Source organism: Pogoniulus pusillus, chromosome 31 (genome assembly GCF_015220805.1).
Source record: "Pogoniulus pusillus isolate bPogPus1 chromosome 31, bPogPus1.pri, whole genome shotgun sequence".
In the NCBI taxonomy this organism is placed as follows: Eukaryota; Metazoa; Chordata; class Aves; order Piciformes; family Lybiidae; genus Pogoniulus; species Pogoniulus pusillus.
In genome coordinates, this window is record NC_087294.1 from 769801 (window position 1) to 785433 (window position 15633).

General features: G+C 45.9%; 2 protein-coding genes across 2 annotated transcripts; one reads left to right on the forward strand and one right to left on the reverse strand.

The window, feature by feature from the left end:
• Window positions 1-3649: 3649 nt before the first annotated feature.
• Window positions 3650-12791, reverse strand: ZBTB2 (zinc finger and BTB domain containing 2). The gene is made up of 3 exons (XM_064169403.1): window positions 12708-12791; window positions 8684-8867; window positions 3650-6874 (listed from the first exon to the last, which is right to left on the reverse strand). The coding sequence occupies exons 2-3, from the start codon at window positions 8854-8856 to the stop codon at window positions 5512-5514; spliced, it is 1536 nt and encodes a 511-aa protein (XP_064025473.1). The 5' UTR covers window positions 8857-8867; window positions 12708-12791; the 3' UTR covers window positions 3650-5511.
• Window positions 12581-13857, forward strand: LOC135189132 (uncharacterized). The gene is made up of 3 exons (XM_064169157.1): window positions 12581-12635; window positions 12730-13479; window positions 13630-13857. Exons 1-2 carry the CDS (start codon window positions 12581-12583, stop codon window positions 13461-13463), a joined length of 789 nt encoding a protein of 262 aa, XP_064025227.1. The 3' UTR covers window positions 13464-13479; window positions 13630-13857.
• Window positions 13858-15633: the final 1776 nt, after the last annotated feature.

Below are 15633 nucleotides of genomic sequence, written 5' to 3' on the forward strand. Positions count from 1 at the left end.
GCAAAGGCAGCAGCTTCTTCTAGCTGCTGACTTCTTCTCTGTTAGGTAAGCTTTCATGCAGCCCGGAGAGCAGTTAAGGAGGAAGCAGCACCACAAAATGCAAGCTTGTGTCACTGAGGCATGTGCACGACGCGGCTGTGTGAAAGCGTCACCTGCGTTAGTGGGCTCTGACGGGAGCAGGCGGGTTCAGCTCTAGACTGACGGCTGTTGAGCGCCACCACTGCTCACTCAGCTCCTGCCCAGCACTGCCCTAGGGCACAGCTGCTGCGAAGGGCTGAGCTGTGCTGGGGGCAGCCCCTCACGGCGGCAGAAAGAGCAGTATGTATGCAGGGTACTGAGACCAGAAAGAGAAATGGTCTGCTGCCTCTGCAGCCTTGCAAAAGCAGCTGTTGGGTTGCTTCTGAGAAGCCTGGAAGTCCTCAGAACTGTGACAAGCCACAGGAAAGATGTAGACCAGACTTCCAAGCTGGGAGAAAGGAATATGCCAGCTTACACCAAAAAGCAGATCCACCAACAACTGTGAAAAGGAAACAGTGGTGATGTCTGCTTCACTCATAGGCTTGCTGAGATGTATAAAACAACAAAACAAAAGTAGATAAGAAAGTAAGTTGCTCTCTGGCTTTGGCTGCCTCCCTTCTCTCTCTAACATGCTGTCTGTGTAACTAATCCATCTCCTTCCTAACCTCCCTGTCCAATTCTCCAAACTCACCTTGGATGTAAGGCAAACTCTGGGATAAGGTAGAGGGGTGGAAAGGAGGTGGAAGGGTGGTTGGGAGCCCATCCTGGGGACTCTGGTTTCTGGGAGGGCTGTTGTGTTTCTGTATTACTTTTTAACCTGTGTATTTCTATATATAGCTGTAAATATCTGCTTCTATATTGTGCTAAGCTGTAAATATAAAGGTCCATTCTAATTTCCAGCTCGGCTGAGTCTAGTCTGGGTGATTTTCACAAGAGTGGGGGAACAGGTAACACCCAAACCATCACAGGAACATGCCTCCATGTGAAGAATGTACTTTGGCCTCTGAAACTCCCTTTGAGACTCTGAATTCTGGCTTAAGAGCTTGAAGCTTTCTCTGATCCAATGTGTTGGGTCGCCCAACTGAATTTTGTGTTTTTAAGGTAGATTTTAATTGGTTAAATAAAATGCAACTACAGCTTTGTTCTAATGTGTGCACATGGAGTTTTTTCCAGCTTGCTTAGCGTCAGTTCTCTCCTGATGGTTGCTTCACCTTCAGAGTTAGATTTGCTCCTGACAGTTCATCTGCTGTTGACCAGCATTCACCTTTTGGCATGAATGAAACAAACTAATTTCAGAACTGAACTGCAAATTGGTTGTCAGTTTCTATGAAATACACATACTTCTTCTGAAGTAATTACTTCAGAAGACTGTGAAGGAAAAGAAATCTTCCATTCGTGTCAAGATAGCTATGGAGAAGCTGTTTTTAGTTCAGGTACCTGTTTGCTTAGAGTTCCTGGAAAATGGAGAGAAGAAAAAGGATGGCCTCCATCCCCGGGAAAGTGCAAAGGGCATTCAGAGTCAACACAGAGTTGGAAAGATTGTTCTACACAAAGGCTCCCTGAGAAACGAAACGTCCGCTGCAGCGCAAGCAAGCAGCAAAGGACAGAGAAACACAGATGTACTGAGAGGTGAGAGACAGTGGCAGGACGCCACAATTGTCTTTTCAGTGTGTTTTCTTTGTAAGATTAAAAGGTGCAGAAAGAAAAAATAGCAACAATCTGGTCTTCAGTTGCTTGGGATGAGGATAACTCAAGAATTGTATTAGTCTCTAAAATTACACAAAGTACTTTAGAAAAGTAATCCTGCTTTTAAATAGATTGGGAAAGAACATTGCAGAGGACTGTGATGCCTGCCACTGGGCACCACAGAACTTGCCATAGCAGATTTCCTTTAATTAATGTAAAATATTTTGCAATGTCAGTTATTTCGATTAATCAGAAGAAATCACTGCAAGAAAGCTATTGAGTTGCTGAAGCTTGTTGAGAGGAGGGCAACAAAGCTGGTAAAGGGTCTAGAGAAGAAATCTTTTAAGCAGTAGCTGCAGGAACTGGGTTTGCTTAGTCTGGAGGAAGCTGAGAAACCTCATTGTTCTCTCTGACAACCTGAAGGGAGAGCATTAGGAGGTGGGGATTAGTATATTCTCCCTAGTATCGCAAGATAGGACAAGAGGCCTGAAATTGTGCTGGGGAGGTTTAGGTTGGATATTGGAAAAGATTTCTTTACATAAACTGGTCAAGCACTGAACAGGTTGCCCAGTGTGGCAGTGGAACTGCCATCCCTGCAGGTGTTCAGGAAATGTGTGAACACTGCACTTTGGGCCATGGTGGTGTTGAATGGTTGCACTGTATTGATAATGGGGAATGTCCCAAACCAGGTGCAGGACCTTGCACTTGGCTGTATTGAACATCATGTAGTTCACCTGGGCCCATTTCTCCAGCTTGTCCAGGTGCCTCTGGATGACATCCCACCCCTCTATCAACCACACCACTCAGTTTGCTGTCATTAGCAACTTGCTGAGTGTGCACTTACTCCTGAGGTGTGTATCATCCATGGAAAATATTAAACAGCAGTGTTCCCATTACAGACTCCCATGGGATGTCACTCGTCAACAAACTTCCATCTGGACTTCAAGCCAGTGATCACTATCCTCTAGATGGGACCATTCAGCCAATTCCCTATCCAATGAACAGTACACCTATCAAGTTCCCCTCTCCAAGGGGAGAAGGATTTTGTGGGGACTATGTCAAAAGCCTTGCAGAGGTCCAGACAGATAGCATCCATTGGCCTTCCCCAGTCCACTAGTGTGGACTAATTCACAGTAGAAAGCTACTATGTTGTTTGGGCAGCATTTGCCCCTAGTAAAGCTATACTGGCTATCTCAAATCACTTCTGTGTACTCCATGTGCCTTATCAGAGCTGCTAAGAGGATCTGTTCCATGATACTCCCAGACACAGAGGTGAGGCTGACAGGTCAGTAGTTCCTGGAGTCCTCACTTCTAGTCACTTTAAGAACGGGTGTAACGTTTCCCTTCCTCCAGTCACCTGACTGGCAGGACTTCTCACATGTTGTGGAGAGTGGCTTGACAATTACATCAACCAATTGCCTCAGTACTCTGGGATGCCTCTCATCAGGTCCCATAGATTTGCGTATGCTCAGATTCCTCAGGTGGATACAGACTTTATCTTCACTTCCATTGAGAGGGACTTTGTCCTCCTGGTCCCCATCTTACAGTATGTCAACACGGGAGGTGAGAAGAAAGGTTGCCAATGAAGACCAAGGCAAAAACATTGCTGAGAACCTCAGTCATCTCCTCATCTGTTGTTACTAGCTCACCGTTCTTGCTCATCGGGGTGTTACATGTTACTTTTCCAGCTGACACAGCTGTAGAAGCCCTTCCTGCTTTCCTACTCTGAGAGCATGCCGGCTAAGTGAGATGAAATAAAAACACATTTAAAGAAATTGTATTGGTAGATTAAGATCCTGAGGGAGTTTTAAAATGGGTAAGACAATTACCTAAGGCGTAATGTCTTTACCTCAAAACACTCTTACATTTTGAAGTAAAATAAATTGATTTAAAATCTATTACTCTAATACAAGAGAGATAATAAAGCACACCACTTACAATGAACTTTACAATAATCATCCTGTTATAATTAACTGGAAAAAAAAAGAACATATAGTGACTTCTAATGCTGAATCCACTGCTTCATGGTTTACTAAGCTATTTTGTTCATCTGTATGACAGAGGTTTTAGTCTGATAAACAGAATACATGGTTTGGCTTCAAAAACAGTTCAGTTTCAGAAACACTGAAAGCTAATAACCTTTCACCTTCAACTCAATAAATCACATTCCATTTAATTCAGTTTTTATTCAATGAAATTATGTATAAAAACTTACAAATCTGAGAACTTAACTATACACAAAAAGATGATACTCAGTTTAAACGTATACACAGAGAGGAGTTGTGGTTTGTGACTTGCCCTCTCCCGCCCCTCCCCCCAAAACACTGTCTCCATTTATGATGGGGCATATATTCTGTCTGCTTACATCTTGTGTTGGCCCAGTAATTGCTTGGTGGGCTTCACTGTTTTCAGTTTGGGTTTTAGGGCTACCAGCAAAAACCCGGGCATCTACATTAAATAAGAATCAACAACTTCATTTTTAACACAAAGATGCAGTGCTACCATCAGCAGTAACTAAAACTACAGAATTAATCCTTCCAGCTTTTGCACTTTGTCTTGGCTTTGAAAATAACAGGACTCTCACAGAGCAGAATTTTCCAGCTAGTACTCCAGATTCACTCTAAAACAACCATGATCCCCTGTTGCTAGAACTTCTCTGTGCATTTTCCTCCTCTGAACTCACACTGTTATACCAAATGAAATCATGGACATTGCTTGCCTGAGAGCTTTACTCTCTCCTTTCATGTAGAATGATTCAAACCTGTAGCTAACGTGCTGCACTCTTGGTGGTAAAGTGCTCACCAGTGTCACTTTTCCTTTGCATCTTGGGTGACAACACTTTCCTATTAGCTCCTCTTCAACAGGCTAGCAAAAATGCATGCACCCAGGATGTTTTACATTTGATTTAAAATAATCTGTGCAACGACTAGTTCTCTCAAACAGCTAAGACTTTCTGGACTGAATCTGAGAGTGGATGGCTAATTACTTAAAAAAGCATGTGTGCTTTTATCTCTATCAAATATACACACATTTCATATATATATATATATATATATATATATATATAAAAGTCTTTATACATATACAGTATTTTTATATATATATATATATGCATGTAAAGATTGCCATCACATTATTGTTACAGCTACTTAAGTCAAAATTTGACTAAGTAACTACTTTGCTTGACTCGATGCTACCTGAAACAGATACCCAAAGGCTACCATAAGGAAGGAACCCATAAGGCTAAAAGAAACCAAACACCCTCAGCTCTTTTTAACTCAACAGAGATTTTTGCATATATTGAGAAACATTCTGAGGGTTTTAAGTGATAACTTTAATCAACCTTCACGTGGACTTCTAAAAAGTGTGGTGTTTGTCATTTACCACATCTTCTTAAAATGGTCTTTACCAGGGAGACTTACATACATGTACTTTGCTTACCAAACTGGTACACTCAGTATCGTATCTACACTTTTAAGCAATCTAAATTTTGTTTAAAATCTATTCAATTTGGATTAACTAATACTTTCAACATAGTTAGCTGGATTACCTTTTCACATGTTCCTTTGTATTAAAATCAATTATGCTACGGTTTGATGCAAAAGCTCTTTTGTTTGCTTTGGTGGGAGAGGTAAAGTCCAATTTTCTAATGTGCCAGTACAGTTCTGGTTGCTGAAGACAAAGGGCAGGAAGGAGACTGGTCGAAGAGATGGCAAGGGTAAGTGAGGCAAGAGGTGGAGGGAGGGAAAAATTGATTTAATAAAAAATACATAAAGAAACTTTAAAAAATTTATATAAGTTTCACATTCAGTCTAACAACACTGCTTCCTGCTCCTTTTTGATGGAGGTTAACACTGCATTTTCAGTCTCTGTGGCTTCTGTGTCCCCACTACCTAGCAGAATGGAGCGATCTTCTTCTAGTGTAAAGACAGAGTTTTGATTTTGGCACGAATGTTTGACTACTTCATTGGGAGTTGAAAATGTTTTGTCACACAAGTTACATTTGTAGGGCTTGTTGGTCTGTACAAGCATGTTGTCCATCTGACTGCCTTCCTCAAAAGTACAGAGTTCCAGAGTCTGTTTGTCCACCATCGTGTATGTGTCCATGCTCTGGTTTAGGCACACGTGTCTAGCAGCCTGGTTAGCCCTACAAAAGCTTTTGTCGCAAGTGCTGCACTTGAAGGGCTTGCCAGTGTGTATGTACATGTGCTCCCTCCAGTGGCTTTTCTGAATAAACTTGCGACCGCAGATGGAACATTCGTATTTCCGTCGTTTTACTTCCCTCTCTTGATCTGCCTGCTCCAGGTTGTCTATGTCTGCAATGTCAGAGGGCGGTGGTGTCTCTGACTGCTGCTGCCCATCAATTATTGGGGAGTCTGAGATCTGCTGCAGCTCACTGTCACTAATCATCCCTGCTTCAGGCACTTCTGTAGCATCTTTATCAGCTGTGTTGTTGCAGAGGGACAAAGAAATATTACTTTCTCCCTGCTGGCTAGATGTGAAGGGAACTCCCGTGTGGATCTGCAGATGCTCACGCAAACTACTTCGCAAATTAAACCGACGACCGCAGAGGTGGCAGGCATAGTATTTTGGGAAGCTTCCATTCCTTTTCATAATGCTCGGCTTGACGTGTGCTATTGTGAGTGAGGCAGGCTGTTCGTCTGAAGAAGATGCTTCCATGTTGGCCTCTTCTCCTGCAGGTGAATTATTACCAGCAGCAGACACCAACTCTGGAGATAAAGAAGATGGCAATGGGTCAGAAGTGGACATATTTGTCCGGTTCACTTGTGGCAGAGTCGTACCTAGCTGCGAGAGCTGTGAGCCTTCAGAAACCTGCTCTTGGTTCATCCGCGATGTCTGTGGCCTTGATTCTCGCCCGAGTTTGTCAGTCGCTGATGTAACCTTAGTGGGATGTCTTATCTGGTGATCTGCAATCTGAATGCCATATAATGAAGATGCTAATGGAAACACTTGATCCGGGTGAGAAAAAGTTCCCTGACTTGCAAGGCTGGCCTCTTGAATTAGTGGATATGCATGCAGAAACTTTATTCCCTGCTCTAGTCGAACTGGGTCAATGAGTTGCGGTGCCATCTTCCCAGTGTACATCAAATGTAAGAGATAACTGAAGATATCTGGCTGTATGTCAGTTGCTTTCAAACGGACACATTCACTGAAAGGTGAAATGAAATGATTAAGAAGAGATAAGGAATTTTTTTTAAAAACAGATACAGGTTATTCAAGCACTGATAAAGCCCAAAAGCATCTACTTAAAATCAAAAGATAGAATCAGCAAAATGTATAACACTTTAGAACAGAAGAGCTGATCTTACTGGCCACTCGAAAGATCGCACTTTTTTCTTCAGGGAAGTAACCAGTTTGAAAGACAAAACTTATACCCATTGCAACTTATACTTTTCTAAACCGCTGTTATGTTAAAGATTTGTTGTCTCATATTAATGTATTTTGTAAATTTCAAAGATATTTTTTTCTTGGTTGGATTCAAACATGTCTGTAGCTAAATTAAAACCTACTATCAGTGAACTCTAAATTCACAGTCCATCAAATTTTCCTCAGCACTTGGCCCTCAAAACATTTAAAAGTCACCTGGTGTTTGTCTGCTTGGCTTCTGTGTCTTATTAGTTTTTACAGCTGTAGTTCTGCAGAAGTGTGGTGTCACCTTGTCATTACTGGGTGCAGAAACCATGCAGGACAGGGTGTGAATCCCCTGAGGATCTCATGCACATCTAACCTATGGAGGACAGGCTCTTCACAAAACAGAACAATAGCTTTTTTTGCCTTGAATAGGGAGGAAGAAACAGTAGCACCAGTGGTACACCTGATAAGCATAAAAGTCCCTTTGGAGGTGATGTCCTCATCAGACTAACAAGACTGAAAATTATACTATCCTCCAGCTGCCCTATGCATCAACCTTTAGGATACTCTTGACTGAAACACCCACCACTCCTCTGGTTGAAACTTGATCTCTGTGCAAAAAGAGAGGTAAGGTTGACAGAACAGGAAAAGAAAATCAAGAACAACTTTATTAGGCCAGTTAGCTAATAGGAGATTATTGGATTCTATATTTGGATTTTGGATTCTAATAGTTTTTCAGAGTTATTTGTAGCTCTTGTACTAAACATTACAGAAATGACAGAGATCCAAAACCAGATATGACTGCATGCTGCAGTCTGAATGCTTTAAGCACAGTGAGCTACCAAGCTGAGAAGGAAATTTTTGCCAGTTTTGCCATTTCTTGAGGTACACCTTTCATGAGCTCTCTTTCTGATTGCTTTTGAATTTAGATAAGTAACTCAAATCTAAACTTTGAAATCACATCTTCCAGTGATGACTGTATGCTTTTGATGGAGCACCAACACTGAGACATCTGCCTGCAATCCTCAGAAGTGCACTTGCATCTTTGATGTTCACTTTTGGCTAAAAAAATCTTCAGCTAAAAATGAAGAATTTTACATGAAATTTGAGATACTTCAAGTAATTGAAAAGAAGACCAAAAAAATCTTTAAAGCAGTATTCCACCACTATGTAGTATTTAATTATTTAATTGACTTTAGGAGATCATAAAAAAAAAAAACTTTTTATAAGCAAATTTCTCAAAATTTCTCAACTCCCAGGAAATACTTAATTAGTTGTATACAGTGTTAGGAAAAAGTCAAGAATACTGCCAAGACAGAGTAGAGAATAGTGAGTGGGGTAAGGGAAGTGCAAGAGTGAGAACAGAATCATTAAACATTCAATTCTAGGAAGTCTGTTTTTTTTAAGGATAAAAAACTTGTGTTAATAACTTTAGTGTTAATGAATCACTGTTCAACTTTAAAATGTTCCAGTTTGCAGATAAGATTGCATTCCATATGACTTATGTCACAGCAAGAAGCAAAAACCACATTTTCAGGCTTCAAAATATTGCTAGACCACCTTAGCTTACCTAACTATTTAAACAGTGAACATTTTTCATAGTTACCTGGTTTGATGAACAAACAACATCTTGAAGTAGTTGGAGAAAGAAGCAAGGACTGATTTGTGTGCCTTGAAGTAGACATCCCCAATGGCAACTGTGCAGTCACACAGGAAACCAAACTCTCTCTGAGCATTTAGTTGCTGCAGCAGAATGAGTCCATGGTTGGCCAAATCCATCTTTTTATACTCTGAAAAGCAAATTACTTCCATGTAAAACTTAACAGTAGATGCACAGATGCAACAGCAGCTGTCATGTAACAGATAATTTCCACTAATATGGATATGCCATGCTTTAGAAACACCTCCTAATCCCAAGCTATTATATAAATGGTATTTCACATGCAGGTAAGGATCTCTGTTTCCTGATGAGCCATGCAGTTCACAAAGGTGCAAGCTGTTTGCCAACACTTAGACCACAAAGGGAAAGCCAGGACTTAAGAGTCTGGAAAAGGCATAGGGAGTCTGGGACTTGGATACAGAAATAGAAACAGCTGAAGAAGGGGAACAAATATTAATATGTAGTAAAAACACCTATTAGTAGCAGGAAGAACAAAGTATTTTGGCTGCCACACATCTGTTCAAACAGGAAAGATAAATCTCCTTTCTGATACTGGTGTCCCCCCTAGGTGGGTGGGAGAGACAAGCAGAACCCTCAAAATAAAAGATACTTTCAACCTGAATTTTCATTTTCATTGCATATCTTTTATGTAAAAGTTGTGTCCATCTAGCTTCATTCAAACTAAACATTACCTAACTAAGTATTTCTGATGCTTATCCCGTCTCCTGGGAAATACCAGTCTTCTCAGGCTGAAACAATTAATTCATTCTAGTATCTTCAAGCTCTCTGGACTATCTGAACAGGAGGAGCTAATCTTGTCACCCAGCAACTATTTATTTACTGAGATTAGCTACAACAGCATTTTGTAAGGAGGCTATGTTTCAGAGTGTCTCCAGCTCACCTAGCAAATCAAGAGACCTGAGGGGCGAGAGGCATGGTTCCATCCACTGCTGGCTGTCAGCACAAGGTAGGATAACAGCAAACTAGTGGCACCAATCTGAGCCTCCCCTAAACCACGGTTTCTGCAACCCTGCACCCGCTCTGCATGCACCAGCTGCTGGAGGTTGTCCTGAAAGAACTAGTTACCTTAGTGCTGTAAACTTCTCAAGGATTTGAAGGCATCCTTGGAAATAAGAACTGGTAACTTTGGGGAGAAAATAGCCCAGGAAACACGTTAGGACAGCTGTGTATGGTTGGATGGATAAGGCTGGTAAGATCAACAAGTGCATACAAATCTAAACAAAACAAATAGAGCTCTGAGCAGAAAAAGTGAAAGCATGAAGTACTGTAGGTCTGTATGTAGCTGTGTAGAACAGCAGGAGAAGTTAATGAAATTCCTGGGCACAGAGCAATGCAAGATGCATTATGAACAGAATATCAAGAGAAAGTGAAACCAGAAGTGGATCAAAGTAGACTTATAAAATATCTTTCGTTTTCTCTCTTACAAATGAGTAGGAAGTTACTGAAATTTTAAGTAATTTACAGTTTCTTTCTTCTACACAGTGAGTATGAAGGGGAAGGAGAACTAAGGTGTATTCCACGTACGCCAATATGTTTAGCCATTGGAGAAACAAATGTTTCTATTTGCTGGACAGTGAAAAATGCCCTTGTATTCAAACTAGTAAGCAACTATTCCTCCACGTTTACATGAGATCAGAAGTCATTTGAGTCAGGGCTGTAAGGGTAAAGAAACAAACACAATGTAAGATACAGTTGATTAATTTCTTAAAAGTAGTAAGAGAAAAAAACCAGGTTTCAGCTTTCTGCAAGCCCATCCTCTTCTTCTTAACTTACTGTTCAGATAATTGTTTGTACAACAATATGCTAAAATGCTCTCTCTTCTCAAAAGGGGGAATACTTGTGGTCAACAGTATCAATAACCATGGTAACAATTATTTAATCCTGCAAGATGCTCCATACAGGTAGATTTTGTGAAGTTAAGGAGAATACCCTAATTTTTAGTTTGCTTGGTTTTATGTTATTCTGTGTCCTACATTTTTTATCGGTGCCAAGTTTGTTTTGTATTTAGCAAAACTCAGGCAGAGCGAACTGTCCGTGTGAGGGAACTCCAAGGCAGAAAGGTACTTCCTAGTTATTACCATCCCAAGACTGTGCAGCTTAGTTTCACCTTTATCCAAATAGCAATCACTGTGGCAGCTGAAGCTGTTAGCCTTCATCAGAGAGCTGAATTTACATTCTCACTAAATGACACAATGTTAGACACACACAACACATCTTTCAAACAGCCACAAAAAAGTAATTTCAAGGCTTTGAACTGAAAGCACTAGAATTGCACCTGAAGGAAATCACATGGCAGCACTTGTGTCTCACATGTACAAGGGTACATTTTAGTTACGTGCACGTTCACGAGTGCGGTCCTTAGCTAAATAGAAGAAATATTAACACCAACAAGGCGTTGATCGGCTCAACTTATGCCCTAAAGCCCTGCAGGGACACTCCTTTCGTACAGTTAAAGGGCTGTCTGGGTTCAGCTTTATCATGACTTCTGAAATTGCTCGACGGTGTCTTAAATACCACGCGAGGCCGAATCCTTTCTGAAAACATATGTTTATTTTGGAGATCACAAGGGAAAAACGGTGACAAGGATGAGACTGAGAACGAGTCGGTAACGCATCACTAAAGAGAAGATGGAAGCGGAAAACGCCGTCAGCAATGCGGCGAGAGAGCAGAGCAGAGACTGGGAGCCACTGGGGCAGACAGCCGGCCGCTGCGGCAGGAAATAGCTGCTCGCCCGGCTCAACCGCGACCCCGTTCAAACACAGCTCATCACTACCCGGTGCGCCCTCAGGCCTCAGCAGACGCCGCTGTCCGCTCTAGCTGCAGAGGGCACCAGCGCAGCCCCGGCCGCTCGCAAACGCGCCTCACCGCCTGCGGGCCGCCCGCGCGTCCAGGGCGCCGGCAGGGGCTCGGCACCGCCCTCCCGCCGCCGCGGACCGCGCGTGCGCGCCAGCAGCCGGACGCCCGGAGGAAGCAGCGCGCCCGGCCCCAGAGCTGCCGCCCCCTGCCGGCGCCGCAGCGCACCGGAGGCGCCACTGGCGCCGGGGGGCGTGGCCTGCCGCCCGGCCCCGGAGCCACGCTCGGCCTCTCCGGCGCAGGTGACGGCGCCCTCCCATTGGCCGCCGGGGCGGAAGGCCGGGTGGCCGCGCGCCACTCTCACTGGCTGCGCCCCGCCCCTCGCCCCGCCCGCCTTTCTCCCGGCCTCTCCCGACCCCTCCTCCTCCCCCCCCCGGCCGCGCACGCCACGCGCGCACGGACTGACGGAGACGGCGCGAGACGCAGCGCGAGCGGAGCCGCCAGGGCGCGCGAGACGGGAGCCGCCGGGGCCGGGGCCGCCCCTCCCGCCGAGGAGAGGCAGAGACAGGCGGGGCCGCCCCTCCCGCGCGGCGTCCTCCCCCGCCTCCCCCTGCGCCGGATGCCGCCGGAGGGGGGGCCGCCCCGCTGCGGGCGGGAGGGCGGCACAGAGGGAAGGCGGGCGCGGGGGCCTAACCGGCCGACCCGAACCGATTCCGACGCCGGGCGGCAGCAGCCCCTCCCCCTTTCTCCCTCATCCGCCCCCTCCCCCTGGCGCGGCCCACAACCCCCCACCCGGCCCTCCCCTCAGCGCGGGCCCATTCCCCCATCCCCCCCCGCGGGCTGTGTCCCGGATGGAGCCGCCCGGCCCGGCCCGACGGGGGTTTGTCAGGAGGCCAGGGCAGCCCCAGCGGCGCCAGGCGCGGCCCTTCTTCTCCTCCGCGCCCCCCTCAGCCCGCCACGGCGAGCCTTGGCCCCGCGGCCTGGTGCCCCTCGCACACAATGAGGAGGTAGGGCCGAGCAGGCCCCACTATGCCCCCGCGCCTGCCCGCCGCCGCCGCCTCCGCCTCATCCTGGGTCGTGATCGGTGCGGTAGGGCTGGGCACACGTGCGGGCAACACCGGGATCCCCCACGAAGCGCGGCGCGGCTGATGCTCACCTGAGGGCCGCGGGCCGCTGAGGCGCCAGGTGCTGCGCGGGCCGCCGCCGTCTCCGCGCCCAGCAGCAGCAGCAGCAACAACGGAGTCAGCGCGGCGGCGGCGGCGGCGGCTTTTCCTGTCCGGTTACGTTAGGGTCACATGACCGAGAGCGGAGCACAGAGGCTGCAGCGAGGAGCCCCCGCCGGGGGGGAGGGGAGGCGGCGAGCACTGGCGGCGGCAGCAGCAGCAGCAGCAGTAGGAGCCACCCAGCCCCCTCCCGCCCCTCCCTCCCCCCGCCGTGCGCAGCGCGGGCTGCACCGGCGGGGCCGAGTCGGCCCCGCCGCCGCCGCCCTCCTGCTGAGCACCCTCGGCCGAAAGCCTCCGCCCCCGGCGGAGCTGGTTTAGGGGCCTGCAGCGGGCGCACTGCCCCTTTAAAGGCCCTGGGTTGTGGGGGCCTGTGTATTCCCTCCGCTGCACGCCGCCAGCCGAGGGCGGCTCCGCTGCTGCCAGCGTCCTTCCACCGCCTGGATTGCGGAATAACGGCTACCCGGAGGTCCCTGCTCCGGGCGGCAGCAGCGTGCCGGGTTCGAGCGGTGCAGCGTTCTCCGCCCTTTCCACGGCTCCTCGCCGGTCTCGCTGCAGTGGCGGACGCTTCTCGCCGCCAGCATGCCCGGTGCCGCCGGGGGCGCCCTGCGTTGACGCTAGCCGGCACCGGATGGCTCTTGCTGAGAGGCTCGAGGCGGCTACTTCGGGTTCTCCCCGCGCCTTCTTGTTGAGGAGTGGCAGGCGCAGGTGCAGGCAGCCAGCGGGCATGAGAGAGTCACAAACTTGTGGCTGTACGAGCGGAGTGCCGGGGTCTCCGCACGAACTTCATCAGCAATTGTCCCTGCCCCAGTCCCCCTGCCTTCTTTCCAGGTCATTTATATTGTGGTCTTGCTTCAGTGGCAGACCGCCTTATCGGTTTTCTGTGGAGGGCTGGTCTTTGTGAAGATGCCCTGTGTCTGCTGTGGTTCAGCTGTCAGACGGGAAGTTGGAAGTTCACTGTCAAAAGGAGTGATTCAGAGTGCAGAAGTGGAAAGGTTGGTTTTGCTTTATGTCTGTTTATGTGGACAAGTTACTTCATCTGTGTGTTTTTAACAGCTTTTTAAGAGGGCGACGACATAGCATTGTGCTGCAGAGTTCACATCTGGAGCTTTGTGGCGGATTTCCGTGGTGGTGGAGTGTGGCGCGCAGGCAGCTGCAGCCAGGCCTCGTTTTATCCAAATTGAAGGCGTGCTGTAGGATTCATGGGTCCTTAAAATGCATAAATAAATGCTGATCTTGCAAAAAGTTATTAACGGTCGTTATTGCGAAGCAGGGATGCTATCCTCTGCAAGAGGCAGGAAAGTCTCTGAAGAAATGGAAGGGTGAGCCCTGCCTTGGGCCATGAGTATGATTTTTCTGAGACTTGGTCTAGGCATGGCCTGGTTCAGCACCTTGTTTTAAGGTGATGTCTGCTAACTGGAGCAGTAGTGCAGACAAATCTTTCCAGGGAGGAACTTTATTATAAGATGTTTGTGTAGCAGTGGTTGATTCCTTTGCACCCTTTGCCCGGAGAGAGGACTGCTGCAGTTATTTCTGTTGTTCTTTAGGAACAGCATGTGCTGCAACGTCAGTGATTTCAATTAGGTCCAGATTATTATTACTGCTTTTATGATAGTTATCAAGCTTTTAGAGGGGGCAGCTCTAGCTGTGATGATGCTTCCAAAGTCATTAAATAAGATGGGAAAAAAGGCCCAAATTACTTTCATTTTGTGTCTTAACAGGATGAGAAGTCGTATCTTGTCTGGTTTGTAGATGAACAGGTGATTGTGATCATTCCAGGCTACTGTTTTTACAGGATCTAAATTTCTTAAGGACTAAACCGGTTTTATGTGAGTCTGGCTCTACTCTGTTCCACTGAAGTTAATGGAATTTTTGATAGATACAGCTTGAGACTGTTTGCATTATATATCTCATGAATCTTTATTTATACAAGTTAAGCCGCTCTTGAAGGCTAACTAGTTAAGTCTTAAAAAACACCAACCCAAATATGTAACAACTTATTTTTTTAATTTAGTGTAGCTAGAAGTTGATATTACTGTTTGCTGCTGTTGCAGTATTTTGAATAAGGCAGCTGAACGAAACTGCATCTTTTGAACCCACTTCAAATACTCATGGTGTGCTGAACTACAAGGAATACACCTTTAACAGCTGCGATCTGCTGTTTAAGTGCAGGATGAACAACGAGGCTACTTGGCAGGCATTTCCCCCTGTACATTACCCTTGCATTTCAGCTCTGCAAAATAAACACAAAATAAAAAGAGCAGATGGGCGTTTGAACTCTGGTCCACTCAGTAGTGGATGGTTTGTGTAATTCTCATGGAAGATGGTGAAAGTGATAATTTTTAATTAAAGTGAGCTATTTAGAAAAGCCAGTGTGTTTCTGGCAGGCTTTGTGGCCTGTTCTCTCTTCTGTGTTACACTTGAGTACTCCTGTGTTGGCATTCATGTAGGATTCTTCTCTGTGCTACTGCAAACACGAGAAAAATTAACTGAGTTATGGACATTTTATTAAAAGATCGTAATTTAGCTTTAAAGCACCTTTGTTTGGACCACAGTACTGCAGTAATGCAATTCTTAGTTTAAAAGTATCTTGATTCAAGGCCCTTTGGATCTGTAGAAAGATTTTTGTGGTGAGTTTAATGCTGCTGAACTTCACACCCTCAGTGTTGACTTACATATGAGGCGTCATCTGTGTTGCATGGAGCAGTAAACAGTTCATCTGTTGCATTTTGGACACCTGACATAAGATGTGAATCTGAAGTTTTCCTTCCATCTCATCTTTTGATTTGTTAAGTTACAAATCGTGTAGCTAGAATAATGATTCAAGTTTATCATGATCTCATTAAGTGGTATTACTACATT